The 25,595-nt window shown below is 44.8% G+C and overlaps 12 protein-coding genes and 1 non-coding gene across 13 annotated transcripts in view; 7 read left to right on the top strand and 6 right to left on the bottom strand.

Annotated features, from left to right (window-relative positions):
• The window catches only part of CANTADRAFT_68585 (uncharacterized protein), a gene marked incomplete at its 5' end in the record, with an annotated part of 3,348 nt that extends 2,176 nt beyond the window's left edge, over positions 1 to 1,172 (bottom strand). The window contains one exon of the mRNA XM_020210985.1: positions 155 to 1,172. Within this exon, the coding sequence (XP_020063982.1) occupies positions 155 to 1,172 (1,018 nt within the window). The remainder of the gene's footprint in view (positions 1 to 154) is intronic.
• Positions 1,173 to 3,483: 2,311 nt separating this feature from the next.
• CANTADRAFT_26776 (uncharacterized protein) lies at positions 3,484 to 4,727 on the bottom strand. The gene has a single exon (XM_020207880.1). It carries the CDS (start codon positions 4,488 to 4,490, stop codon positions 3,705 to 3,707), a length of 786 nt encoding a protein of 261 aa, XP_020063981.1. The 5' UTR covers positions 4,491 to 4,727; the 3' UTR covers positions 3,484 to 3,704.
• Positions 4,728 to 6,821: 2,094 nt separating this feature from the next.
• CANTADRAFT_53825 (uncharacterized protein) lies at positions 6,822 to 7,199 on the top strand (the record flags this gene model as incomplete). Its single annotated transcript, XM_020210257.1, has 1 exon — positions 6,822 to 7,199. The coding sequence occupies one exon, from the start codon at positions 6,822 to 6,824 to the stop codon at positions 7,197 to 7,199; it is 378 nt and encodes a 125-aa protein (XP_020063980.1).
• A 35-nt stretch (positions 7,200 to 7,234) lies between these two features.
• CANTADRAFT_278682 (uncharacterized protein) lies at positions 7,235 to 8,212 on the top strand. The gene has a single exon (XM_020208216.1). The coding sequence runs from the start codon at positions 7,366 to 7,368 to the stop codon at positions 8,095 to 8,097; it is 732 nt and encodes a 243-aa protein (XP_020063979.1). The 5' UTR covers positions 7,235 to 7,365; the 3' UTR covers positions 8,098 to 8,212.
• Positions 8,213 to 9,243: 1,031 nt separating this feature from the next.
• Positions 9,244 to 10,413, top strand: CANTADRAFT_37194 (uncharacterized protein; the record flags this gene model as incomplete). The annotated part of the gene is made up of 2 exons (XM_020208708.1): positions 9,244 to 9,696; positions 9,745 to 10,413. Coding segments are annotated over 2 exons (1,122 nt in total), but the record flags the coding sequence as incomplete, so codon positions are not given.
• A 922-nt stretch (positions 10,414 to 11,335) lies between these two features.
• CANTADRAFT_52688 (flavin-linked sulfhydryl oxidase) lies at positions 11,336 to 12,046 on the top strand (the record flags this gene model as incomplete). Its single annotated transcript, XM_020210109.1, has 2 exons — positions 11,336 to 11,464; positions 11,513 to 12,046. The coding sequence occupies 2 exons, from the start codon at positions 11,336 to 11,338 to the stop codon at positions 12,044 to 12,046; spliced, it is 663 nt and encodes a 220-aa protein (XP_020063977.1).
• A 536-nt stretch (positions 12,047 to 12,582) lies between these two features.
• Positions 12,583 to 12,938, bottom strand: STE18 (Ste18p; the record flags this gene model as incomplete). The annotated part of the gene is made up of 2 exons (XM_020211074.1): positions 12,583 to 12,733; positions 12,808 to 12,938. The coding sequence occupies 2 exons, from the start codon at positions 12,936 to 12,938 to the stop codon at positions 12,583 to 12,585; spliced, it is 282 nt and encodes a 93-aa protein (XP_020063976.1).
• A 138-nt stretch (positions 12,939 to 13,076) lies between these two features.
• On the bottom strand, positions 13,077 to 13,751 carry CANTADRAFT_53725 (uncharacterized protein; the record flags this gene model as incomplete). The annotated part of the gene is made up of 1 exon (XM_020210248.1): positions 13,077 to 13,751. The coding sequence occupies one exon, from the start codon at positions 13,749 to 13,751 to the stop codon at positions 13,077 to 13,079; it is 675 nt and encodes a 224-aa protein (XP_020063975.1).
• A 562-nt stretch (positions 13,752 to 14,313) lies between these two features.
• Positions 14,314 to 15,603, top strand: CANTADRAFT_26774 (uncharacterized protein). The gene has a single exon (XM_020207879.1). The coding sequence runs from the start codon at positions 14,582 to 14,584 to the stop codon at positions 15,530 to 15,532; it is 951 nt and encodes a 316-aa protein (XP_020063974.1). The 5' UTR covers positions 14,314 to 14,581; the 3' UTR covers positions 15,533 to 15,603.
• Positions 15,604 to 17,926: 2,323 nt separating this feature from the next.
• Positions 17,927 to 18,490, bottom strand: ISU1 (iron-binding protein; the record flags this gene model as incomplete). The annotated part of the gene is made up of 1 exon (XM_020211073.1): positions 17,927 to 18,490. One exon carries the CDS (start codon positions 18,488 to 18,490, stop codon positions 17,927 to 17,929), a length of 564 nt encoding a protein of 187 aa, XP_020063973.1.
• An 833-nt stretch (positions 18,491 to 19,323) lies between these two features.
• LPI9 (protein phosphatase regulator) lies at positions 19,324 to 23,052 on the top strand (the record flags this gene model as incomplete). The annotated part of the gene is made up of 1 exon (XM_020210164.1): positions 19,324 to 23,052. The coding sequence occupies one exon, from the start codon at positions 19,324 to 19,326 to the stop codon at positions 23,050 to 23,052; it is 3,729 nt and encodes a 1,242-aa protein (XP_020063972.1).
• A 492-nt stretch (positions 23,053 to 23,544) lies between these two features.
• RPL5 (60S ribosomal protein uL18) lies at positions 23,545 to 24,792 on the bottom strand (the record flags this gene model as incomplete). The annotated part of the gene is made up of 1 exon (XM_020210983.1): positions 23,545 to 24,792. The coding sequence occupies exon 1, from the start codon at positions 24,436 to 24,438 to the stop codon at positions 23,545 to 23,547; it is 894 nt and encodes a 297-aa protein (XP_020063971.1). The 5' UTR covers positions 24,439 to 24,792.
• Positions 24,793 to 25,367: 575 nt separating this feature from the next.
• On the top strand, positions 25,368 to 25,449 carry CANTADRAFT_t162. The gene has a single exon. It is a non-coding gene; the product is annotated as a tRNA-Leu (tRNA).
• The last annotated feature ends 146 nt before the right edge of the window (positions 25,450 to 25,595 follow it).

The raw sequence follows: 25,595 nt of genomic DNA, 5'->3' as shown, positions 1-25,595 counted from the left end.
GATCCAGTCCAGCCTGAGGAGATGGTGGTCTCAGGAACTGGAGTCTCGATAATCACAGTATTAGTTCCATTCCCAGTTCTGGTCACAGTAGTGGTGTACGTTCCAGTCCTGCCTGAGGAAATTGTTGTAGTGGAAGATCTTTTGAGTATCAAACCGGTGGATCCGGCTTCTCCTACTTGTGGTGCACCTAAGAATTTAGCCCAAGTAGATACGTATTGATTAGCTCTTCCGCAAAAAGTAGATACATAGGATCGTGTTCCGATAAGTCTCAGTGGGGGATTTGTGAAAAGAAAATCGAAATATACACGATATCCTGGAGGAACTTGGCTGACTTCGAAGTTTATTTGCTGATCGATACAAAAGTACAGCTGGGAATCAATTTTTCTACCACTTGTAGGAAAACCCCACTCATTGAACTGGGTCGAATTGGAGATGAAAACATGAAAGGAAGAACAATTAATAACCCCATTATTCACTGTGAGGGCCATCTCTACTCGGGTGCTTGAGTTTTTACCACAATCCCTTGACACTTCGAACGCTTGATAAACATCCTTTTGTGGAAGATATTTCACGTAGCTGGTTGCATTGGTAAGATCCAGAGTTGGCCCTTGGTGATTCGGGAATCTTTGACTAATTTCTTCACCTCCATTGAAAGTGGCAGTGGTTGAGAGAGAATTCTTCCCATCATTGAACGTTATAGTATTCATGCCTACTTTGAACCTTTTGGAGCATACTAAATCAACTGGATTAGATGACCCTCCTACGTTGAAGGTGATAGGGAAGTATACAGCACCGTCAACCACATCTCCGTTGATTATCTCGTTGGTGACAGTACACTCCACGGAGGAATACGGAAGTGAAATTTCTCCTGCCGTCAACAAACATGTTGCATATGTCTTGCCTTCAGCTTGTAGCTCAAAAGTTTTGTTTCCATTTGTGAATGTAAAAACACATGGCATATTAAGACCGAAAGTATCACCAGGAGAAACAGCATTGGCACTCATAGCCCAACTCAAGTTTGCAACCCAACTTGGTGTAGCGGGGCTCGTAATGTTTACGGCAGGTTGGGCATCCGAAACAAGAGAATCAAAACTCGTAAATACACCAGTGACTTGCTTACCAGCGGCAAAGGCAAGTGTACCAGCAATGGACACTATGCTCAGCAATTTCATGATGATTATTGAAATCAGGTATCACAATGAACAAAGCTAGTAATTAGAAGTTTTGAAATAGTTGCGAACGTATCAGAACACAAGCACTTATTAGAATATCTTCTCCGTCAGTTTTTTGTGTTGTTTTTTAAGGCACGTCAATTTGCACAACAGCAGATTCATTTCTCACCTGCAATAGACCATTCGTAATCACACCAGCATGTATTGAGCAAATCTGCCTTGTGTTCTCCAAGTCAATGAGCTAAAGTATCCATATGCATTCTGAAAAATAATCTAAAATATCCGTGCAGGTTGAAAATCCTGAGAAATAAATTGACAGGTAAGCATGTACTCCAGTTGCAAAATCCCCATTTGATATACAAATACGCTATGAATTGAGTGGTGCTTTTGTGCAGTGTAAATCCGTGAAAACAGAAGTTTTATCGGAGTTTCCCACAAAAGTTACCAGTAAATAGTACTGCTCATGTGTGTGTTAACGAATGATTCTAAATCTGGCTCCTCTATAGATCTAGGTTGCACCTACAATAAAAAGCTTCTCGGGTGCAACATCCTTAATTTTATGCGTTTACCGCTAAAAAATTACATATTATTTTGTTTAAAAAAACGAGTAAAGAACGATTCTTGAGTAAAATTTCGAACTCCAAGGAAAATATAGGATTACAATCAACTTAACAGTGTACATACGATTCTTAACCTACATTCCTCTGGCTCTACTTCATCCGTACTTGAACCGGGCAACCCATCATCTTCAGGCGTATCTTCTCTAACTTCATTAGTACTGGTCTGTAGAGGCATTTTAGTAGACCTATAAAAATTTAATTCTGCAAGAGATACCAAGGGCAAACGATCATCGATGTCATTTTTGCCAAGAATAGGAACCCCCTACTGCCATACTCTACCAATTACTTAGCCTTATCTTCATTTCGAACTCGAAAGACATTGGTACTTCTACTTGAAAGTTATCCAACGAGGACAATTCCTTTATTCAATAGCGACTTTAACTCCAATTGAAAGAGACAAAACACTTCCTGTAGTTCAAATTATAAGGGTGATTGGAAAGAATTAATAAGGAGCTTTTCAAAAGTCCAAAAATAGGGACAACATCGTTTACATAGTTGCCTGATCCCATTATTTTTATCACAACTAGCTTAAGTTGGGCTTCGATGACCATATGCATTCACCCACCGCGTAAGCTGTAAAACTATGTTCTGTGCCATTCAAATTTTTTAGTTTCGGCTGCTCGACATAGGTAGCCTCGCATTTCTCATCCCCAATTCTGCGAGAGGATCTCGAGAATACATGCATTCCGGATTTAAATGCCATTAAAGCTGTTCAACTCCGATGAAATTTGCTTTTCCTTCCCTAGATAAATTCGCATTTCGCGTCTAATTGTAACAGTTTGTAAATCATGATCCTCGTCCAAGTGACTATTCTTTCTAATTTTCCTAGTCAAAGGAAAATCACACATCATGGTCCGTACTTACAGTCTTACCCGAGATTTGGGTTCAGTAATATTACATTGAGGCTAACAAAAGTTGTAAAAATTGTTACATCCTTCACATAGAACTATTGAAAGTTTAGGAAGGAAACCTCAAGATAACTAGTTTCCGGTTCTGCATTATCAAACTACAGAGTACTTCCTAATTAAAAATAACTAATGAGATTCTTCCAGTTTTTTTTGAGCTTTAACCTTATGAAAGTGCTTCATATTTTTTTCTAGTATTTGATTTTGCGAAAGAAGGTTTCAACCTCGTAATTTGCATCGCAAGTTCAATCAAGAACTTGTATTATCAACTATATGTATGAAAAACTCATTTTAAGAAATAATCACCCAGGAATTGTACTTGTTAGACAAGACTATATCACCATGTCCAGAGTACTTCCTTTTTTTCGATTGAGACATATGTATGACACTACTCTTTCAAGACAAGGATAGTACCTTGAAGTAAATCAGAGTTCTACTTGAGTAAAAAAGAATTAAGTTTGTCCCAATGCATCTATTAGATAAATGGGTCAATCTTTGGAGAGTCAATGATATCTCTTCTTGTACCAATAAAAATTGGTGCTTCTTTTCACTGGCCATGCTGCAGCTCACAAAGGGATACTATAGCTCATCATTCACATTCTCCGCCTGTTTAATTGAAATGAATTCATGATTAGTTATGATAAATGACTACTGAGCCTATCAACTCCTTAATTCACTAACCATTGGTGAATTAAACTATATGGTAAGCTACTTACAACAAGAGGACTAACAACTGCCTACGTAAACCCTATTTGAATACCACATAAAGAGTTAATGACTTGATGAGAGGGTACGTGCATTAAGAAAGGTTTTCAAAGAAGATTAATTGAGTAGTTCCTTCCTCATCTCGGTACAAGGAATTTCTCGTAAACAGACAACCTAACCTTGATCTAAAACATGTCACAATACTTACGTATAGTATAGAGAGGTGTTAAAACTATCTTATAATTGATAACATTAAATGATCCATGAAGATCAGAAGTTCTAAAAATTTCCATACATCCAAATCATCGACTCATCCACCCACCATCCACCACTAAAGTTTCGCCAGTAACATATCTAGAAGCATCAGATACAAGGAAAACTATTGGCCCCTGGAAATCATCTATATTTCCCCACCTTCCAAAAGGGATCCTATCAATAATTTTGGATCTATTTTTTGGATCCATTGTGTCAGTCATCTTTGTTTCGATGTATCCTGGTGCAATCGAGTTGACTCTGACACCTTTGGAGGCCCATTCGTTTGAAACTGCCTGTGTGAAACTCTTGATCCCTCCCTTTGAAACTGCATAAGGAGTAGCGTTGAGTCCCCCTTGAAAAGATAAAAGTGAAGCAGTAAAGACAATTTTACCCTCGGTTTCCGATTCAATCATACGGGTTCCAATACTTTTTGTAAGCTTAATGGGAATATTCAAGTTGACTTTTATCACCTCGTCGAATTTCTCCTGAGGAAAGTCTTCCAAAGGTGAACGATGGGCTATACCTGCATTATTGATAAGAATATCAACCTTTCCTGTGATTGACAATCTGTATGATTCCTCCGTGATCAATTGCACGTTCTGATCTTCATCTCCGGCAAAATCTACCTTTATAGCATCAACCTTGACATTGCGATTGATGCGTTCTATCTCCTTAATCGTCGTCTTCAAGGCATCTTCATTTCTGTAAGTGAGAATGATCTGGCTTATCTCGGCACCTGCTAAACCTCGTACGTATCCCAAACCAATGCCATTGGTACCGCCGGTTAAAACGGCCACTTTGCCTTTCAATGAGAATAACGCTAACGTTGACATGTTACTTATAACTTTCCAATAGCAAGTCCTCCTTATATAGGTACCCCCACGCCCAACTCCACATTGCGCAACTCATGCTTTTCTGACGTCTGGGCAAGGGCATCAAACAGTGCACCCGACAGTAAACACACTCAAATGTCCCACTTGTACGGACTCGTATTAAGCTAGTTGAACAGCAGGTAAACCCCTGAGGATAGTAGTACCAAAATGTATCTTAGACACCGCCACCCCTGAAAACGTGTTGAAATTGCACAGGCATTTTCACTAATTTTACTCTGCAGTTATCAAGGTGCGGATCTTGATAACGGATTTAAGCTGACCTACCCTTTGAAGTACAATATTCATCTTATATCGTCTATTGAGCCTAGCTAAAACATCCCTATCTCGTAGAGTACATCTCGTTTATGGTGAGCTCCTTTGTATCCAGCTAGATCTTGCATCAAGCCAAGTATCTTACTCGGGCTCTCAACACTTCCACTAGAACATGGCTTAAAGAGAATATTCCCTAGTCACAACTTAATTGTCATTCTCTCCATTCAAAATTGATAACCTGGGGCTATTTAAAAAACAAAATGAAAGATTCAAATCTTGCAATTCATCAAACCTAACATACCTCTATTGAACTAAAGAGTACCATTAGAAATATTAAGTGGGTCATGACTTTAGATGGAGACCGACCTCTGTTTGCATTATTCTTAAGTGGTGCTCTGACAAACACGTAACCTTTCAAACATATGACATCTTCATTCTGTTTGATCAATGCAGCTGGGCCTTGGGTTCCATTGGCAAGGTACATGCTAGTCTTCATTTCTAAATGTTTGTTTTGTAGAATGACAAATGCTTCGGTTTTCGGGAACGGTCTTGAAGCACTACTTAGTACTTGCTGTTCTGAATAAAGTCAACAAATTGGTGTCTTATACGTAGAGTCTCAAAAATCCAATGTTGTTTACTGGGATGCAAAGTAAATAGGTCGAGAAATCGATTCCTCTTATTGAAACTTCGATGTATTCCAACATCTGGAATATGTCACTTTCCCCAGTACTGATAAGGTCAATGAGTGTTCTACAAAATAATCATAAAAAAATATAGATAGGGTATCAGGGATGATGTGACATAATTACTGGAATACGAACAGCCTATAATAACTAAAACGACAGTTATGTTGTGTTTTAATGTTCTGTTTTAATGAATTTGAACTTTCTCCTTTAAAAAGGTTAAACGCTTGCCATATGCCTGAACATCCAGCTTAAGGTCGATGTATCCCAAATACAGCACAATTGCCTGTTGCTCGTGAATAAAGTATCAGAAAAATAATCACTGGACCCTTAGAGAATTTTGATCCAAACATCCGCGCGGCTCGGTTTAAGTTCCGTAAAGGGGGCCTACACTGCTGGATATCATCCACCACAGAGTTGAAGTAGATACACTAGGGGAGGCATTCACAATTGATAACTGAACCACTGCCCGAGTGTATGCGACTTGCAGTATTTAGAACCTCATGCTAAGTGCCGGATTACCTACTTTGGGATGGCAAGTACTTGTGGAGACCTTAAACAGAATTAGGGGCGTTAGTGACACACACAGAATCCAATTTGGTTGGAATAGTTCTAGATAGGCAGCAGGTGGAAAATGGATTCGATGTTGACATGTAGAACTAAAAAAGAGTATATAAGAGTATATTACAAGTAAATTTTCTTGAATTCTAGGATGGACCGTTGAAGTTCGAACACTTTCACATAGAAATTTTCAAAAAAAATGCAAAAGTGAGTTGAAACGAAGACATATGACTCTATTAGGATGACCGGAAGAAGAATAACAACGGGGTTTATTTAACGCAAGCAATACTGAGTGATGACTCAGATTCTATTCAGTATTTTGATGCAAGTCCTTCACCCAACTCAGAACTGCTCCCTGAGTCTGATCACCACGAGCTTACAACCGGAGTAATCCTGGTACAATCTTCTAGTCTAAAGGCAAAGGGCTTTTGTAATGATTGCAAATTCGTAGATTAAAAGCCAGATCTGTTTAGGGTGTCTAAAGCATGGTTTTGGGCCAATGCGGAGCACTCTGGGATGCGACTTCAGTACATGCCAGACATTACTGGTGACATGAGTGACTGCGCCAGCTACGGTCATCCTTCACTACTGTGCGAGCACCGGTGGTACCAGGTCTGCGCCAGCAGATTTTGTTAGCGGAACAATTTACCGTTTCCAAGCCCCAATCCACTTTTTCGATTTCATGAATCATCGGAGTGACTCTTTCGTGATTCCCCCAGTGACTACGTCAGTCGCACCGAGTCATCTCTCGCCATCGAGCGACAATCGTCCCCCAATGACCACTCCATTTATTCTGGGCACCTCCACCGTGCCAGTGTACGGCCGTGTCGTAGACAGTCACACCCGCTGCTTTCACTACCATACTGAGCTCGATATTATTGCCATCAAATTCCGGTGCTGCGGCGACTACTACCCATGTTACCAGTGCCACGATGAGGCCACCCGCGAGCACCACGAGCCGATGCGCTGGGCCCCCCACGAGCTAGACCACGCCAAGGTAGTGTTGTGTGGCCAGTGCTACTCCGAGCTAACCTTCCGCCAGTACGCTGGCGGGCCATCTGCCTCCTGCATCCGGTGCAGTGCCGGGTTCAACCCGAAGTGTGCTCTCCACTATCATATCTACTTCGATATGGGCAGTGCGAAGGCTGAGTAGAGTGCAGATAGTGCCAGGATCACTATAAGTACGGGGCAGCCCAATCAGCACCCTATGATTATAAAGCAATAAATCGAAGCAGGCCAGCACACCACTGTACCAAATTCTACAAGGCCCAACCACGAGCCTCATTACATCTATATAATCTCCATACTAAATCCTCACCATGTCGCTCTCCCCAGACTCGCAAGCCTCCGCAACCTTCCCCCTCCCTAAAACCACCATAATCATCAACAACCTCAAAAAAGACGACTTCGTCGACACCAACCCCCACACGTCGTTCTCGTCACACACCCAGCTTACGGTGGTGGACCAGATCAAGTTGACGGTGCTCAACTTGGTTCCTGCCGGCAAGCAAGACAACTACTTCCTCAGCCACATCGAGTACTGGTCCAACTTGCCCTTCTTGAACAGAATCATCATCATATTGCGTGACGAGGAGTCGGCAGCAGAGCTTCACCAGTTCCTTACCTCCCACTCGCTGCAGCCCTCGCTCGTGGCCTCATTCCCCTACATCAAGGTGTCGTTGCAAGAGAACTTGCTCTCGCGGTCTAAGTCGTTTGATTCGCTCATCAAGACGCCAGCACACGTCAACCTGACCACCCAGTTGACCAACTTCAAGAAGTACCACAATGGCGAGTACCCCGAGCCTGAACCCCAGCCATTCAACGTGTTCGAAGACCTCTCCAAGATGGGCATAGATGTCAGCGAGTACAACAACGAGGAGCAGTTGAACGAATTGAAGCTGCCCAACGTCAAGCGCACCAAGTCGCTTACCAAGACATTGTTCCGGCCCAAGCCCAGTCTTTCGTTGAGCATTCCAGATCAGGGCCAGGAACGGCCTGCTGGGCGTGGGTTCCCTGAGAGTCCCACCATCACCTTGGACGAGACCTTTTAGCATAGCATACGACATAATAGACACGAAAGTAGCCATTTGTAGTAAACGAATCAATTCTGAAATTGCACCAGTAAATTAATTCAGAGACTTACCCAGAGATGAATAGGTAAGGAAAAGAATAAAAATCAATTGAATTTCAGAGCTCTTCTACTCCAGGTGATGTATAAGTGAGGATAAAATGAACTCTGAGAATACACGAGTACATAATTCAGAGATCAACTTAATTCCAGAGATGAAAGTTTCTAAGGATAGGAGCAATTCTGACATTTTATAAATAATCAATACTTTGGTCGACCCTAGAGCCATTTTGTCCAATGGTTCGATGAATTGTTAGATTTGCCTGGTGGTCAATGGTGAGGAGCTTGAGATCGAAACTTGTGGCATTTCATCCAGATTAACTTGAATTATTGCATTTGATAATTGGGCAAGTCATTGCAGAGCGTTCTTCCACAAGGTTGTCAACAGATCCCAAGACTCAGGACTAGTGGCTAAAAAGACCCTGTTAATATATGGGACCATAATATCTTCTGAGATTGTGCTACATTGTGGGAACAACTGTTTTCACCACAATCTCATGAATTTCTACTCGATCTACTGAATATCTCCACCAATCTAAAATAAAATTCCTCACCTCTACCTCCTTAAATTTCCACAATCAATCTACTTCCCTTCCCTTCCCTTCCCTCTACCTACTCATTATCCCTGAACTCTATCTTCGTTGCCTGACTAGGACATCCATTTCTTCTGCTCGCATACTATTCTCTACGTCCCGCAGTCGCAATTGCACCCAACCACCGGCGCGGTTGGTGAATCGCCAACTCCAGCAACTACGCCTCTTACACCATCAGTATCGAGACCTCCACCATGAGCTCTCGTATCACTACCACGCATAGCGGACTTCCCTCCGCAAGTCTCCCTGCTGGCCTTCCCGCCATGCCTCCAACTTCCCGCTAGACTCCACTGTCTCTAGCCATGGCCACGCACGCCCCACGCACGACCCGCTTGTCGAATAAAACTAACAATTACCGCCTACTATCACTATCAACGATGAAGGTATCTAACTTGGTGTCATCAGCACTCTTCGTGGCCTCGGCCGTTGCTAAGAAAGGACACACCAACGACCACAATGCCTCCAAGCATCACGTGGCTGTGTACGATTTGAGTGCCTCTGCCACCAGCGACGTTCGCCACGTCCAAGAGGAAGAAGCATTCATGTACTTGGCAGACCGGTTTGGAATGGCAGACGAGTTCAAGCTCGGCAAGGGCAAGAAGGCAGAAGAGTTGATCGAGTTCATCGATGCCCAATACGCCGCCAGAGACGGCAACAGCCCCAAAACCAACTTGATTGTCACCATCGATGGTGTGGAACATCCCCACCAATTCTTGGAAAGCAGACAGCCTGCGTTCATGGTTGAGGACGCCCACAATGGCTTGGCCAAGAAGTTGCCCAACAAATTGGCCCACGCCTTGAAGTACGAATCGGTGGATTTGACCCACGAACTCAAGTTGGTAACCTCCGCAGAAGCCAGCGGCCCCATCTCCCACTTCAAGTACTTCAACGAGAAGTTGCTCAAGACCTGGGAACACTTCAAGTCATCTGTCTTCAACGACAACCAAAACCAAGTGGTCCTCAGCGACTCCAGCGAGAGCTTCAACCCCGCCATGTTGAGTTTGATCAGCGATAGATTTTTCATTGCTGAGTTGTCTCAACTCATTCACTTGACAGTGAGAAAGGGTGACCTCAGCCAAAACGACTTTGTTTTCGCCAACTTGAACTCATTGCTTTCCATTGGAAAGAAAACCGGATTCGACTCCAACACCTACAAGTTTTCTAACAAGGTTTTGGGAGACTTTTTGGTTCAATTGTCCAAGGACTTTGACATCTTGTTGTTTGTCAAGTCCAGCGAAAAGTCTGCTCCAATGAGCCAAGAATTGAGAAAGAGAAGTCAGGAACTCGATGATATCTTTGACCTCAACGATTTATCTAAAAGAAGCGCTGGTTCGGTTTGTTTTATTTCTGAAGAAGCTTGTAAAGTCAGCACCTCCGACTGTGCATCCCACGGTGTTTGCTCCAAGATCGGTGGAGGATGCTGGAGCTGCTTGTGCTCGCCATCTTTCAACAAAACCACCCAAAGAACCACCAAATGGGCTGGAGCTGATTGCAGCAAGCAAGACATTTCTGCACAAGCCAACCTTTTCTTGTGGACCACCTTGGGACTCTTGACCTTGTTGGTGGGAGGACTCCAATTGTTGTACAGCGTGGGCTCCGAAGCTTTACCAGGAGTGTTAGATGCTGCCACATCCTCCAAGAAGAACCCATGAGGTCATAGATTTTATTTCTCGTCATAATTAATGTTAGTTGTCTTTCAATAAGAGGTGTATTTGTAGGTCAGTAACAAAGCTGATTCAGGGGTGGTGTGTTCGTTTCTGCGATACCCACTAGAGTCTGGAGGCAGGCGTATGAAGAAGTACAAAACGAGAAGCCTTAACCAGTTGCCTGAGACCAATTTGACGATATCTACATTGCCATCTATTGAAGTATCGATCTCCAGTTCTAGTGGTGGTCTCAAATGGCCTCACCGCTGTGGAATATTCTACTTCTATCCATATTCATACTCTGAAGCACGTAAATACCCTAAACTTCAATTTTGGGGTGGGGATTGAAAGTGGGAATTGGGCACTGCCAAATTGCACACTTCTAGAGATAGTGTTTTGGCTTCTCTTTACTATAAATTTGCACTTTCATCTAGGGTACTTTTATCTTTTCGAGACTATCAGTGGCTACATTGTCCTATTATTCAACAAGTCAAGCATTCGGGCTCATTTGTGTAGTACCTGCTTCTTTATAATTGCCATTTGACTCTTCCGGTAAATACTTACTTCTAGTTTACCAGTATTTGCCATTTGACTCATTACTGTAGTTAGTACTTTATTGCCAGCATTTGAGCCAAAATTCATACTTAGAAGTCGACACTGCCAGTTTTTGCTACTCACTACTGTTTGGTACGGCACTGCCACTCCACCCACTGGCCACTCTTATCTCCCCACCACTCTATGTGAAACGTTGCCACACCACACTCCCTCCGCGTTCCTCCCAACACTCGTCGTTCACGCGTCGTCCCACCCTCTTTTCCCTTCTCAGGTGCCTCATTGGGCCTATCGCTCCACTTTCGCCTCGTAACATATGATTTTGATTTTGTCCCCGCGATCACCACAACTAACCATCAGTCTCTTTAGCATGAAGTCCAACAGAAGACCGCTTTTGACCACGTTGACGCTCTTGGTGGTGGTCAGCATGATCTACTTCATGACCAGCGCCTCCGACAAGGGACTCGGCGAGGCCACGCCCATCAACGCCCAGCAGCATGTCACCAAAGAAGACGCTCTCCAGGGCGCCTTCAAGCAACAGGACAAGGAGGTCCAGGAGGTCCAGGCGGCAGTGGAACACCCCAAGATCGTCACACCACCAGTGGCTGGCGAGCACGCCGCCATCGAGTTCACAGAAACTCCGTTCATGCCCAAAATGGCCAACGAGACCTTGAAGGCCCAGCTCGGCAACGCTGCCTGGAGGCTCTTCCACACCATCTTAGCCAGATACCCCGACGCTCCCTCAAAGCAAGAGCAGTCCACGTTGTCGCAGTACATCCACTTGTTTGCCCAGGTGTACCCGTGTGGCGACTGTGCTCGTCATTTCCAGCAGCTTTTGGCCAAGTACCCGCCCCAGACGAAGTCCAGGAAGACAGCAGCGTTGTGGGGATGCCATGTGCACAACAAGGTCAACGAGAGGCTAGGAAAGGACGAGTATGACTGTACTACTATCTTGGAGGACTACGACTGCGGATGCGGAAGTGACGAGAAGGAGCTGGACGCCACCTTGGGCAGCGAGAGCCTCGACCACTTGCGGAAGATCAAGGTGAACGAAAAGGAAGACAGACAATTGGGAGGCTAGGCTGGCTCGGTGGAGACACCGCGGTGTATTTCAATTTACTTCACCATTATTCCAAGTTAATATGAAGACCATTTAGCTCATAGTGGATTATTTAGTTGTGGTGATCTATAAGGGCTGGGTAAATACACCCCTTGTGCACTACTTACACTCCCTGACAGGCAATTGGGAGTCAAAACGCTTACATAGTCGATGTACAATGATGTATGAATGATAAACGCAGGTAGACTATTGCAAAAATCTGTGTCGGGCCAAATACAGACCTAACTGTAGGAAGAGCTCACGTTAAGTCGTTACTCATCCTCTATGGATTGTGTGGTTGGGGCAAGGGATAGGTGGAATCGAACGGTGCAGTGTAGCATTTCTCTCCCGAAGGATTCATTCAGCGTTTCCAACGCATCTTCTGGGTTTCGCCAGATTTAGGGTGTTGCGTTTCTCCGATTCAGCGTAGCATCTCGCTGATACAGCGTCTCTCCCAATGTTGTCCCGCCACTATCTGACGACTCTTCCAACCTCGCACTCCCAACCTCCGTCACTGCTCACACGATGGAGCAGCACCCTGTCTGTGGCTGGTGGCGCCGTGACAACGCCCTGAAGTTCTGGTAGCGCCTGTACTTGTTCTGCTCGGGAGGAAGCTTCCACACGTAGGGCACGAGATAGTCGGGGGTCTCCTGGACGTGCTTGATGATTCTTTGGTTAGTAAGACGTGACGAAGCCGAGCTTGTTGCAATCCAACAGGCAACAGACCCCTCGCAAATACTCACAGTGTGCACGAGCTGGAAGCAGGAATCCGTTCCCGCTGCAAAGTGGACTGCAAGCGGGCATTGAGCTCCTCGATTCTGCGGAGCTTGATCTCGGCAATCTTGACGGCTAGCACGTCGTCCTTAGTCTCCATGGTGGTGGATTCTGGCCATCTTTCCACCGATCCCTGAACATCACCACATTTGTGAGTGCGCAGTACCACATTTGGTGTCACTAGCACCAGCACCAGCGAGCTGCTGCAACGCTAGCACCACATTTGGGAGGCGGCCACTCACAAGAAAAACAACAACAAGATGCACACCGAGATCACGGTGGCCAAGATAAGGGTGTCTCTCTTTCTGCGGGTGTTGATCTTGGAGATCAACACGTTGATTCCTGGCACCGCCTGCACTGCCCCTAGCATGCGCAGCTGGGCACCAGCCAAATACTGACGCTGGCTGTAGAGCTCGTCGCGGGTGTGGTAGGCCTGCTGCAACAACCGGTCGGCAAACGAGTTGGCGCTGTCCACACGGACCCGCTCATCCAAGATATAATCGTTGGCGTTGAGACTAGCGCCCTGCTCAGTACGCTTCTTGTGGGCAGTGATGTCGGAGCGCACCGAGAACAAGAGATTGTTCTTGTTGCGCTCGTCCTGGATGGCGGCTTCCATCTTCAAGTACGACTTGCGGTGGTCGTTTAAGATCTCCTTGTGGCGGGTGAGCTGCTGCAACTTGGACGTCGACACCGCGTTGATGTCCTGGGCCTCGGTGATGCGGTTCAACTTGGTGATGGTGTCGTCTCGCTTCTCCAATAACTGCTTGATGCCTGCTAGCACCCGGAGCTCGTCTGGGCCTGCCTCGGGGGTGACTGCGGCCTGGAAGCGGGAGTACTGCGAGAGCAACAGCTCTGTCTGCTTCTCCAAGTTCAACGCCTGTGAACGGGTCTGGGAAAACGTTGCTGAGGACATGGGAGGGTGTTGGAGGAGAATGGGCTGGTGCTGGCGGTTGGTGCTAGCTGGTTTGAACAGCTGGAGCGGGTGGTAGCGCCGTCTGTGTGCAGGAAATCGATCGGGGATTTGGTACGTCTTGTTGTGGAGAGAGATATGGCAAGTGAAATTGAACAAGCCTGGTGATATTGAACAAGCCTGGTGATACAGATGAACAGTGTTGTATTGTTGCTGTTTATGAATATGGATATGCTTTTTAATTCCAGTATTAATTAAAGAAACGGGTTCTGATATTGTATCTCTCTAGCACTTCGCTTCTTCGAATATATGAATAGCATCCCTAAGACTAGATGGGATTTATTACATAAAAACTTTACGTTTGTCAAAAAATCGACCAACTTTGATACTAAGGAAGTAATAACCTTACAGAAGAAAGGATCCCTCACAGTGCTACCTGCTTTTATGGCTGGTATCGAAAACTTCTCCCCCTCTTAAAAAATCGATATCACGGAATTGAAATATCATATTTTCTTACTTGAGGCAGTATACTAGTACTGACAAGCCTACGAAATTGTCTAGTGTCTGGACAATTGGTATTTTGCTAAGAGTGATCTTTGTCTATACAAAAGTTAGTTTTTAGTTTCGATACAATGCTGCTTTTCTCCCAAAAGCTAGTCTTCCGCCCACCTTCTATCTTCACCTTCTATCCCCGCCTTCTACACCCTCCCTGTGTATTCTATTCTTGGTAAATTCATGCCATAACTCAGATTTATCCAGTGGTATGCCGCCCTCTGTGCAGTCCGTTTCTCCAGCATACCTCCACCATCGACATCTCATTCCCATTTACCACCATGTCGTACCCAACCTCTCCAGTGGAGGACTTGCACCAGGTCGTGCCTATTCCCGTCGACTTGGATGCCATAGACAACGAACCGTTATCGCCTGGGCCTGAACTGTGGCCCCCCAAATCCACCACCAGATCGGTTCTCCACGGCCTTGGGGTGGTGCAAAAATATAGTGCCTATGGCTTTTGCACGTTCTTGGGGCTCCATGTGGCCTCCACCGTGATTGTACCCATCCTTCCGATGGTGCCCCATGAAATCAAGCAGGAAGTGTTTGAAATGGCCCGCTCCATCTACCAACAGGTGCCGTTATTTGAGAGCGTGATGATCATCGGCGCAGCTGCTGTCCATGTGGCCTCGGGAATAGGCATCAGGATATGTAGAAACATATTGAAGAAGCACAAGAAGGACACCAACGAGTTGCGCAGCAATTTCACCAAGGCGTTGGAAGAGCCAGTCATCAAGGACGACACTAGAGATGACATTGGGCTAGGAGGAATCACCGGAATTCTTGGCTTGGGGTACAGAAAGTCCTGGATTTCTAGACAGCTCCCAGGCATGAGTCCATTGTCATTCTCGGGGTACATCTTGATCCCGTTGGTGGCGTTGCATTTCACGAAATTCCGGTACTTGCCCATTGCTGTGGGTGAAGACTCATCATTGGTGAATTTGGACTACATCACCTACTACCTCAACCACAGCAAAGTTTACCTTGGTAACGCCTTGAACTTTGGGGCCTTGCTCCTGCTTTTATGGGTGATGATGTACCATTCTGTCAGTGGCATGCTCAGAATCAACCGCAAGTTCTCGATGAAATGGAAGCAGTTTGGCTACGTCGTGATCAATGGAGTTACGCTCATGGGCCTTGCCACCATGGTGGTGTTCAAGCGGGCTCCGGTGGATTCCACCGGCTACATTGGCAGATCGTTCTTAAAATATCTCAACCACTTCTGGTTTTAAATAGTGCCTGTCGACACTTATCCAGCCATTCACACTGCAACAAGATACAGTCTTAGTAGATCGAGCTAATCATGATTGAATCAGACAGATGTACCCACACATTTTACAAACGCGTGGGGCATACATCCCTACAGCGATGGGCTCTCAGCCAATAGAATGTACTCCGAAGGTAATCCGCGATTACCTGGCCTTGGCACCAGCCGTGCCTTCACGCAAGGTACGGTTTCATAAACGATATCTGAATCTTGTCTGCATTTACGAACATGGATAAATAGATCAATCTATTGAGATAGAATGGACTTTTGTGATAGGTATCCCCTAACTTATAGGCATAAAATTAATATAAGCCAGGAAAAACCTATAGATATACGTCTACTGAATAACTCGCCCTAAGACTTGTTGCAACGCTGCATTTTCTCCGAGGCACAACCATAAGTGAATAAATAGGCATCAAGACAACACAATGTGAATGATGTCGGTCAGTTCTAACCTACGAAATTTTATTTTAGATTCATAATCTAATCCAAAGCTCAATAATTGTTTATCTGTTAGATCAATGCACCTTCCTGAGTATAGCAACTTGGTTCAGTACCTTGCCACTCTCTCCAGCAATCGGAATTGGATAATCGTACACAAATTACACCTACATTTCTCCTGGCTCATGAATCGAATGAATTTTGCTCAATGGACCCTGAAATAACGGTCCATGGCCAGGTTCAACTTCTTTTCCGAGGTGTCATACAATTGGCGGATATAAATAACCCCGTACTACCAAGCTAAACTATCTATTCAAACATAATAAGCTCCTAACTAACATTCTCCCCCTCTGGGAAATCATCGGGATACTGAAAAGGGTGTGGTTCAAGCTAATTTATTAGTCTTGAAATAGGCAGCGCGTATAAATAGTTTTAGAGCAGAAGCTGGATCTACTTAATTTTGAGTAAAAATTATAAACGAATGGTAGTTTCCTTTCAAAGTTTGTACTTGAAGTCGCCGGGATATCCATGCCAATTATCTACTAAGCACGTAGAATCATCTCTTTAATATCACAATTTTGACTGTACTTACGAAGGCTTCTACCAAAACCACTAAGCAATCCTCCCCAAAATATCACGCAAAAGGGAAGGGTGCTTTGTCCAAGATAGTTGATAAGAGGCAACCGATTCAGGCACTTTTTGGTCCATACAACACACAATGTCAATTTTGTATGTGAATGACGCATCTCTTGGTGGATTTATGCACACGTTTATACAGTTGGGGAGGCTCACATGTAGTTGAAACTCGGTTCTATGGGCTGCGAAAGTGACAGCTCTATCTCCTTTGTAGAACTAGTGTTAATGGGTAGTTTCGACTGTACAAGCTCGTTTGGATCTGGATTCTTCACCACTGAGCAAGCCTATTGTCTAGTCGAAATGACATTCGTTCTGAACAGAGCATTGTGGCTAGATAAAGACTTTCTTTGACTCCACACTTGGTTACGCCCAGCATTGCCGGATCGTGAGCTAATATTTTCAATCTATAATAGAGTTAATAGCAATAGTTATGAGAAGATGTCTCAAGTGACTAACGGGTGCTGCCCCTAAGCTGTACTGATCACCACAAGGAGCAATGGTTTGTGTGAGGCTAGTAAATTTGCCCATGGTTCTATTCGAAGGTCGGCTATCGAATAATTAACATTGCCGTATTTTACAAATCCAGTATTAATTCCAACTCCGAAAATGCATATTCTCCGTAGTCGTCAAAGTGGTTCGAATACAGATTACATATTGAACAGAAGCCTTGCAGCATTTTATTATCTTCCCAAATTAAAATCGAACTACTTGGATCGTGTGGAAAATCTGCAGATGTGCACGATAAGAATTAGGCGTCGCCTGGCGTTTTGGGACATTCTGATAGCATGCAAGCCAAGGCCTTCCCTGGGAAAAATCACAAGTGAATTGTTACTTGGTGGTAGTCCCAACAGACCAAGTGATATACAAGAAATGTCTCAAACCTAGTTGATCGGACTTCAATTACGAATTTCGAAGTTCGCATCCGACTCGGTCCAGTGACGATGAGTTCACCCAAAGATAAGGTAATATGTCAATACAAATAGCCGAAAGACCCGGTAGGGTTTTTTCAGCCGTAGCAATCACTGAGTTGTCTCTATGAGTGTGCATGCTACTCGCTCGCCCTCTGATATACTTTAATTAGTCGCCGTAGAGACCTCGGTCCTCAGAATGTGATTTTTGTTCAAAGTTTTCAAAACTCTCCAACACCAATCTTCGCTACACTTTCTGTCAATTGCTCTCCTTACCTATACTCTCGTACTATCTCCATTCGTTCCTACCACTACATTCTGTCTGTCATATATACCTTCATTCCATACTAAATAAATACCATCTATATACACCACTAGGCAGTTGCAGAGGAGCCGGAGGCAGCAACCTCGGATTCAGGGCCCAAGGTGGGCTTCTTGACCAATCTCTTGGCTCTGTAGTCCTTGACAGCAGACTTGATGGCATCCTCAGCCAACATCGAGCAATGCAACTTGACTGGGGGCAACGACAACTCCTTGGCAATGGCAGTGTTCTTGATCTTCAAGGCCTCTTCTAAGGTCTTTCCCTTGACCAATTCGGTCACGTACGAAGATGAAGCGATGGCGGAACCACACCCGAACGTCTTGAACTTGACGTCCTTGATGGTGCCAGTCTCTTCATCGACCTGGATTTGCAATCTCATGACATCCCCACAGGCTGGAGCACCGACCAAGCCGGTGCCGACGTTGATGTCGTTCTTATTCAAGGTACCCACGTTTCTTGGGTTCTGGTAGTGATCCAACACTTTTTCATGGTAGCTTCTGACGGAAGAGACGTTGAAAACGGGAGCAGAAATGGCAGGACCGACTCTGCCTATTATGGGTCTGGAGGCGGATCTGGAGGCTTGTATAGCACTTGTTCTTAAGACTGATCTGAACATTGGGAATAGATGAAAAATGAGGAGGGAGATGTCAGCGATAAAGAGAATCCCGTTTATAGACCGGAGAGCGGCGGTGCGCGCACGACCCTTGCTTGGTAATAGGGATGATGTCTGGGCTTGTGGCGCGTGTGATACATGTCACGTGACATTGACACTTCGAGAAGGCACGTTGGGTGCTGCCGCTGCGGCGGCGCCTTCCTGCTGTGTGCTGCTCCTGGCGGCCGCCTGCCGTCCCATGCTCCACACCAGACGCCGGCCAGCAAGCGCAGCAACTGGAGTGTGGCACGTGATACATGTCACGTGCCGTTTCAGGTCTCCGCGCCCGGCGCCGGCCCCTCGTCACTGCCAGTGACCGTCCCCGCTGATGGTGCAGCTGGTCACTCCCACCACGAGCCCCTTTTAGGAAGCCTTCCACTCCCACCACTACCTCTACCGCCACAACTTTTACCACTATTTCTTCTGCTACCACCACCCAACCTCCTCCTCCTCCTGCTTCTCCTCCACGCCACCAGACTCCGCCTCCGCCTCGCTCCTCCCCCTCGTACCTTAATCCCTATTGTCTCGCTACGCACCGACAATCTTCTGACACTCCCCCAGCGATCGCCCCGCAGCGTAGCTGCACCACGCCGTCCTCCCTAGCGCGCCACTAGCGTCCCCCGCTAACTCCCCCGCTAACGCACCCCATCCACCAGACCCGCACGTGAGCCACCGTAAATCAAGATCTTCTTATCAATGCACCAACACCAATCCAAACTCACACCACCTTCCACCATTTTCTTCCTTCCGTTTGTGCCTGGATCCTCCCTGTCTCCTCTGCCTGCACTGCCTCCACCATGAACGGCCCAGCATTGTCTTCAAGCCCGACCGACCTTGCCGCCAATGAGTACGAGACTGGCGTCACCAACGGAGACGTGGACTGGCTCTTTCGGGGCAAGTCCAAGAAGTTGACTAAGAAGTTGAACGCCCAGGACTCGCGGCTGGAAAAGGACCCGCGTGAAGAGCCTCCCGTCAGTCCGTCCAGCTCCAAAGTTGGTAGTACCGGAGGAGCCGCCAGGGCCGCCGCCACCAGTGCTCCAGCGCCTGGAACTACTAGTGCTGGTGCTGGTGGTGCCACCTCTCAGCCTCCCAAGCCTTCTGGTTCCCCAAAATCCGCCCCCATTCCTGTGCCGAAGTCCCCCAAAGACACCTCGTTGGGTCCGAAACAGCCGCCCACGCCCCAAATGACCCCCCCAGAAAAGGCGTCTAAGATCGACATGTTCAAGTTTGGACGCTCCAGGTCCTCTTCTGCATCCAATGCCTCGCGTCCTGTGTTGGAGGGCTTCAACCCTCTGCGCAGAAGCAGCACCAACAACATTCCCCCCATAGGGCAGATTCCTGAGGGTGAGGTCGTCAGGTCCAATTCTGTGTCCAGCCAGAGCTCGTCGCCAGGAGTGTCGCGTAGCAACTCCAAGAAATCTCTCTTCAGCTCGTTGTCCTCCAAATTCAAGGGATCTTCGTCCCCCCAGCAGCAGCCCACTCTCCTGGCTGCGGGGCTCCAAAAGGCCACTGCCAACTTCTTGGTCAATCCAGAAGATTATTCGGATGGTCCCATCACACCTCCATCCCGCTCCAGAGCAGGCTCCATCAAAGAAACTCCCACCAGATCCAGATCCGGCTCCAAAGACTCCACTGGCTCCCGTCCAAGATTGCCTAGCAGAGAGTCCAATAATAGCGAACACGAGAGCATTTCCGGTAAACTCTTTAAAAGAAAAGCATCTTCCCTGACTAATCGAATCATCCTCAACAAAAACAAAACCAGGAGAAGCTGCCCTTTGCCGGAGCTTAACAACGCCAACATCAGAAGAGTGACTTTCGCAGTTGACAAGTTGACATACGATCCACAGCAACAAATCCCGTCCAGAAGACCTCGCAAAGGTAATGTGTTGATCCCCGAAGATCTCATGGCACCCCCTCCTAGATTATCGTTGGGCATCTCGTTGAGTGATGGAGGCAAAGTCAATCAAGAGCCAAAGTACACAGAGAGGGAACTCAACATGGCCATCGAAGCCCAACACCGTGCATTACTTGAGGCCGAGAAGCACGCTCACGAAGCTCATTTATCAGCTAAGAGAATTGCTGCCGAGCTTCAAGCCAAGTCCAAGAAAGCAAGAAATGAAAAAGATGAAAGAGAAGAGGAGGTTGAAGTTGAAGTTGAGAAAAGATTCAATCAGCAAAACTCCGATTCTGCCGATATTGACAGCCCTCTTCATGTACACGAGAATCATTTCGAAGACACCACTCCAACAGAGGAAGTAGTCGCTAATGAAATATCATTGGAAACTGTCTACACAAGATGTTGCCATCTTCGGGAGATCCTTCCAATTCCTGCCACCTTGAAGCAGTTAAAAAATAAATCAAAACCATTGCAAGTGCTCAAATTACTCAACCCCAAACCCACACTTATCGATGTATTATCATTCAGTGACTTTATCGCCATTACTCCCATTAATACTGTCATTTTTGATAATGTCACCATGAGTACAGAGATGTTAAAGCACCTTCTAGCCTCGTTACAATACAATCCTTCCTTAGAAAAGTTGTCATTAAGAAATGTCGCCATTGATGAGGTTGGTTGGATTTACTTGTGTAAACTTTTGACGACTAACCTCAGTATTAAAAAATTGGACATTTCCCAACAAAGAATCAAAAGCGACACCAAACCAAACTGTGTTAGATCGGCGATGAATTGGAAGCTTCTCATTAATTCTTTAATCTACAGAGGAGGTATTGAAGAGTTGGTTATCAATGGCTGTAAGCTAAGTGATGAAATCTTTGAAGACTTGATCGACAATGCAGTCTTAATTAACACATATAGATTAGGAGTTGCTTCCATTGAGTTGAATATGTTTAAAGCCCACAAGGTGGCTAGTTGGATAATTAATCCACACTCAAAATGTGTGGGAGTTGACATTGCCTTCAATGACTTGAGTCAAGGACAATTGAACCCATTCATAAATGCCTTCAACAAAAAAGATCAAAATTCAAAACTTATCTTCTTTTCTTTGAATTCGACCAATTTGACTGACGTTGACCAAACAAGTGATATGATACAAGCTTTGAGCAATATCAAAACTCTCAGGTTCTTGGACTTAAGTTCTTTACCAAAATTGTTTCCTTCTATTATCTCAAAGTTGAGTGAACATCTTCCAAATTTCCCAAATTTGAAGAGAATCCATTTTGATCTTAACGAATTGTCTGTTCAGGCTATAAGAGCTATTGCTGAAATATTGCCAAAAATCCCAGGAGTGATGCATGTGTCTTTATTGGGCAATCGTAACTTGGATGATAATTCAGCAGGTAGTCTTTACACATCTATCAAATTATCGAAATCTATTTTTACATTAGATTTGGATTACGATTTGGTTCCTGACGATTTATCTCAAAGAATTGCCTTTTATTTAATGAGAAACATGGATAATACTATGAATGAAGTCAGCGGTAATACTTCAGGGGTTAGCGGATTCCATCACGCTACCACTGGAGATGATGAATTAATGTTTGATGGATCATTGTTAATGGAAACGGCAGAAAAACTTTTGATTGAAAGCGATGAACATAACAAAAAGGAAGAAGTGAAAATTCAAAAATTCATCACCGATGCACTTATTGAAAGAACTAGAGCTGTCAGAAAAGATATTCATAGGACAATTGATGATTTTTTTGAAAAGAGAAATCAAGGCACCCTATCATTAGATGGTAAAGAAACCTTGTTGAGATTTTGTCTTTTGGATAATTCTTTGGAGAAATTGGTTCATATGTTCGAGGAAAGAGCAAGAAGAGAGTCCTTAGACTCCGATGAAAAGTCATTAAATCCTAAATTGAACAAGAAGAACATGCCTACCATCAAGGTACCTTCACATGATCAATTACACGAAAGTTCCAATGAATTGATTACTTCCGGCCCAATTTTATCCCCTCACAATACCGAGAAGTTCACCCCAGGATACTTTGCTGGAATTGAACAGACATTCCAGCCTCATCAAGTCGTCATTGAATCTTCGTCAGATGGACGTAATGTTCCAATCGACAACTCGACTGGTAGGCCTGTGTTGATGAGATCTATCAGTCATACATCAGTTCATGCCAAAGAACAAGAACAAGAAGAAGGAGAGTTCCACAGGTTGGGATTCTATATCCAACAACGGAACAACAGTCAGAACCAGTTGGCTCCCGATTCTCAAGCACTACCCCTGAACAAACCGAAAGATGTTCCGATGCTTAATCTGTTGCCATCGGGTTCTGAGCTAAGGGATGCAATCATAGCTGCAAAGGGAATAGAGTCTGTGACAGAGTTGATCGACAAAATAAGTACCAACAGAGTCAGTCTTGACAAATTATACACAACCTTGAACGAAAAGCAGCCCCTCAATGACGATTCGGAAGGAGATGATCAGTCCATCGACTCATTCACAGATGCTAGAGATACTTCCGAGGGAAATGACGAAGTTACTGCAGTTGTGGATGAGGTGTACGATAAGTTATTAAACGACGCTCAGAGGGTAAGGCTGAACAAAAGTGGATAAACTCTCCTCAGCCTGACACTTCTGGGCATCAAGCATTTACGAGAGACATAGTTAATAGAAGTCCAATTGCCCGTGAGTCGACGAACTCCATGGGTATATTCGAACGAAATAGAGTTGTAGACCTGAGAAGTTGGCAATATTCTGCCCACTTTTTTATTGCCAGTTACTCAAGGGAAAATGAGATCAAGAATTAATCAGATTCATTAACGAAGAATTAGTATTTGTGTGTGAAATTTTTAAAAATTCTGACTAGTTATCAAAAATCCGATTTAATCCATTAAAACTGCTTCACACCAAATGCAAATTGCTGTGAAATATGTACCAGCCTATCACTAGTGATCAGCAAGTATGCATAGCGTAAATGGACTTAATTTATAAGCTCAACTATAATCCGTTTAGGAACTATAATGAGAACTTCTACATTCTAGCTTCGCTAGTGATTGGACAATATTAACCTTTATAGGGACTATAAACAGAAAATTATTAAGTCGCTTATTGAGCAGCTTGGAATTCAGCAATCTTCTTGGCGATCTTAGCGTCTCTTTGTTCCTTGGTCAACTTAACTTGTCTGTACTTCTTGGATTCAGCAGCGTATTGTTCCTTGGTGAACTTCTTTTCAGTTGGCTTGAAGACTGGGTTTTCTCTGATCTTGGCGTGAGCTTCAGTGTAGAGTTCTTCAATGTCTTCGGATTCGATTTCGTCAGCAATGTAACCCTTGAACAAGGTCTTGTACTTTTCTTCATCGTCATCCATCAATTCTTCAATGTATTCAGCAACGTGACCACCGAAGATGTACTTTCTCAACAATTCAGCGTCCAACTCTTCGGATTCGATGTCCCAACCTGGGAATCTGTTTGGAGAGTGTGGGACGTACAAACCACCGTCGGAAGCACCCTTCAAGACACCGAAGATTCTGGCACCAGTGGTGGTTCTTTGCAAACCAATGTCCAAGAAGACCTTGAATGGTCTTGGGCCTTCTTCAACGGCTTGGGTCAATTCGAATTCACCTTCGACTTCTTCAACACCTTGGTAGGTTTCGTCCAAGCCCAACTTTTGCAAGGCTCTTCTGGCAACCAACAAACCGGTAGCGTAAGCAGCAGACCAGTTAGTCAAACCGTGCTCAATACCGAACTTTGGCAATTCGTGGGAGTAAGCAGCAGTCAAAACAACATCACCGGTGATTTGGGAAGAAACGATTTGGGCAATGATGTCTCTGTTGGTGATTCTAACGACCAATCTGTACTTTGGGGTGTTGTACTTAGCCTTGTGTTGAGTGACCAATCTCTTTCTTTGGTAGTAGTCGGTCTTACCTTCTTGTCTTCTACGGAAAGGAGTTTGGAAACGGGAGTGGTAGGAAGAGGTCTTCAAAACTTTTTGGAAAGGCATTTTGGAGGGTGCTTGATGGTGTTGAAAAGTTAATGCGAGCGGTCCCTTTATGTATAGAAAAAAATTTTCCTACGAAAATTTTTCAGATTGGTGGGGGCACGTCATTTGCAATCAAGGATGGTGCGGGATGGTAGTTACGCGTGCATGTAAAATGTGGCCCTACAACTATGGCATCGCTACTGTGGGACATGGCTGCATTCCTTAGGCGACTATAGGTATCTGTAGGTCTATCTGTAGTTGTTTGGGGACCATTGGATGGACTTGAAAGAGGCCAGGGGTTGGCATCGTGGCCAAACTGGAGAAATATGTGCCCAGTCAACTGTTTCTTGTGGGTGGTAGAATGATAGAATGTAACCCCTCAAATTATTAACTAGCCTGTAGACTCTATAATTCTATTGCTGGGGGTCCTCCTAAGTTTTGCCAGAATTTGACATCATCTACTGCAGATGCATGTTCATGCATTTGCTTACTGTCTGGTTGGCATCTGGCAATTACAGACCTTTTTCAATGGAAACCAGTAGAATACTTGTGGAAATACTGTCTAAAAGTTGCAACTGATGCTAAAGAAACAATAATTTGTGCCGAAGAGGGAAAGACTGAAACAAGTACTATACTCTACAAGCATGTGAACGAACGAAAAATACACATAATTACGGCTGGTATTTTAGTGAAGAGTGAGATGTCATATTATCCTTCTGAAGATGGAAAATGTTGGAGATAGCTTGCCACGAATTACAAAGAGAGTGGTTTTCTAAGGGCAATATTTGTGGTATATTAATATACCACTACTATGTAACCTACTATATATATGAGAGTGAAGTAAACTCCCACTGGTTGCAAAATACTACTATCATATCCGAAATCAATGTCACGTGATATGCGACTTACTCAACACCTGTTAATTGTTCCAGCGAAAACTAATATAAAATGGCTCTTTGGCCGAGCGGTTAAGGCGGTAGACTCAAGTTCTACTATCGTAAAGATGCACGCGTTCGAATCGCGTAGGAGTCAATATTTTTTGTTTTTGATACAATATCTAAAGTAGTTTTTGAAGCACTAATGGTGCCAGAAGTCTCAAAACCCAACAGTCTACATACTCTCTATGTTACCAGCAGTTTAGGCTCCATCCAACTCTTGCCTGAAAGCCATGAATCATG

The sequence above is a fragment of the Suhomyces tanzawaensis genome, assembly GCF_001661415.1.
Source record: "Suhomyces tanzawaensis NRRL Y-17324 unplaced genomic scaffold CANTAscaffold_5, whole genome shotgun sequence".
In the NCBI taxonomy this organism is placed as follows: domain Eukaryota; kingdom Fungi; phylum Ascomycota; class Pichiomycetes; order Serinales; family Debaryomycetaceae; genus Suhomyces; species Suhomyces tanzawaensis.
This window is presented reverse-complemented; position numbering and strand designations above follow the sequence as displayed.

Excerpts from the sequence above, each read along its gene's own strand:
- CANTADRAFT_26776 (XM_020207880.1), bottom strand. The coding sequence starts at position 4,490 with ATGTCAACGTTAGCGTTATTCTCATTGAAAGGCAAAGTGGCCGTTTTA.
- CANTADRAFT_278682 (XM_020208216.1), top strand. The coding sequence starts at position 7,366 with ATGTCGCTCTCCCCAGACTCGCAAGCCTCCGCAACCTTCCCCCTCCCT.
- CANTADRAFT_26774 (XM_020207879.1), top strand. The coding sequence starts at position 14,582 with ATGTCGTACCCAACCTCTCCAGTGGAGGACTTGCACCAGGTCGTGCCT.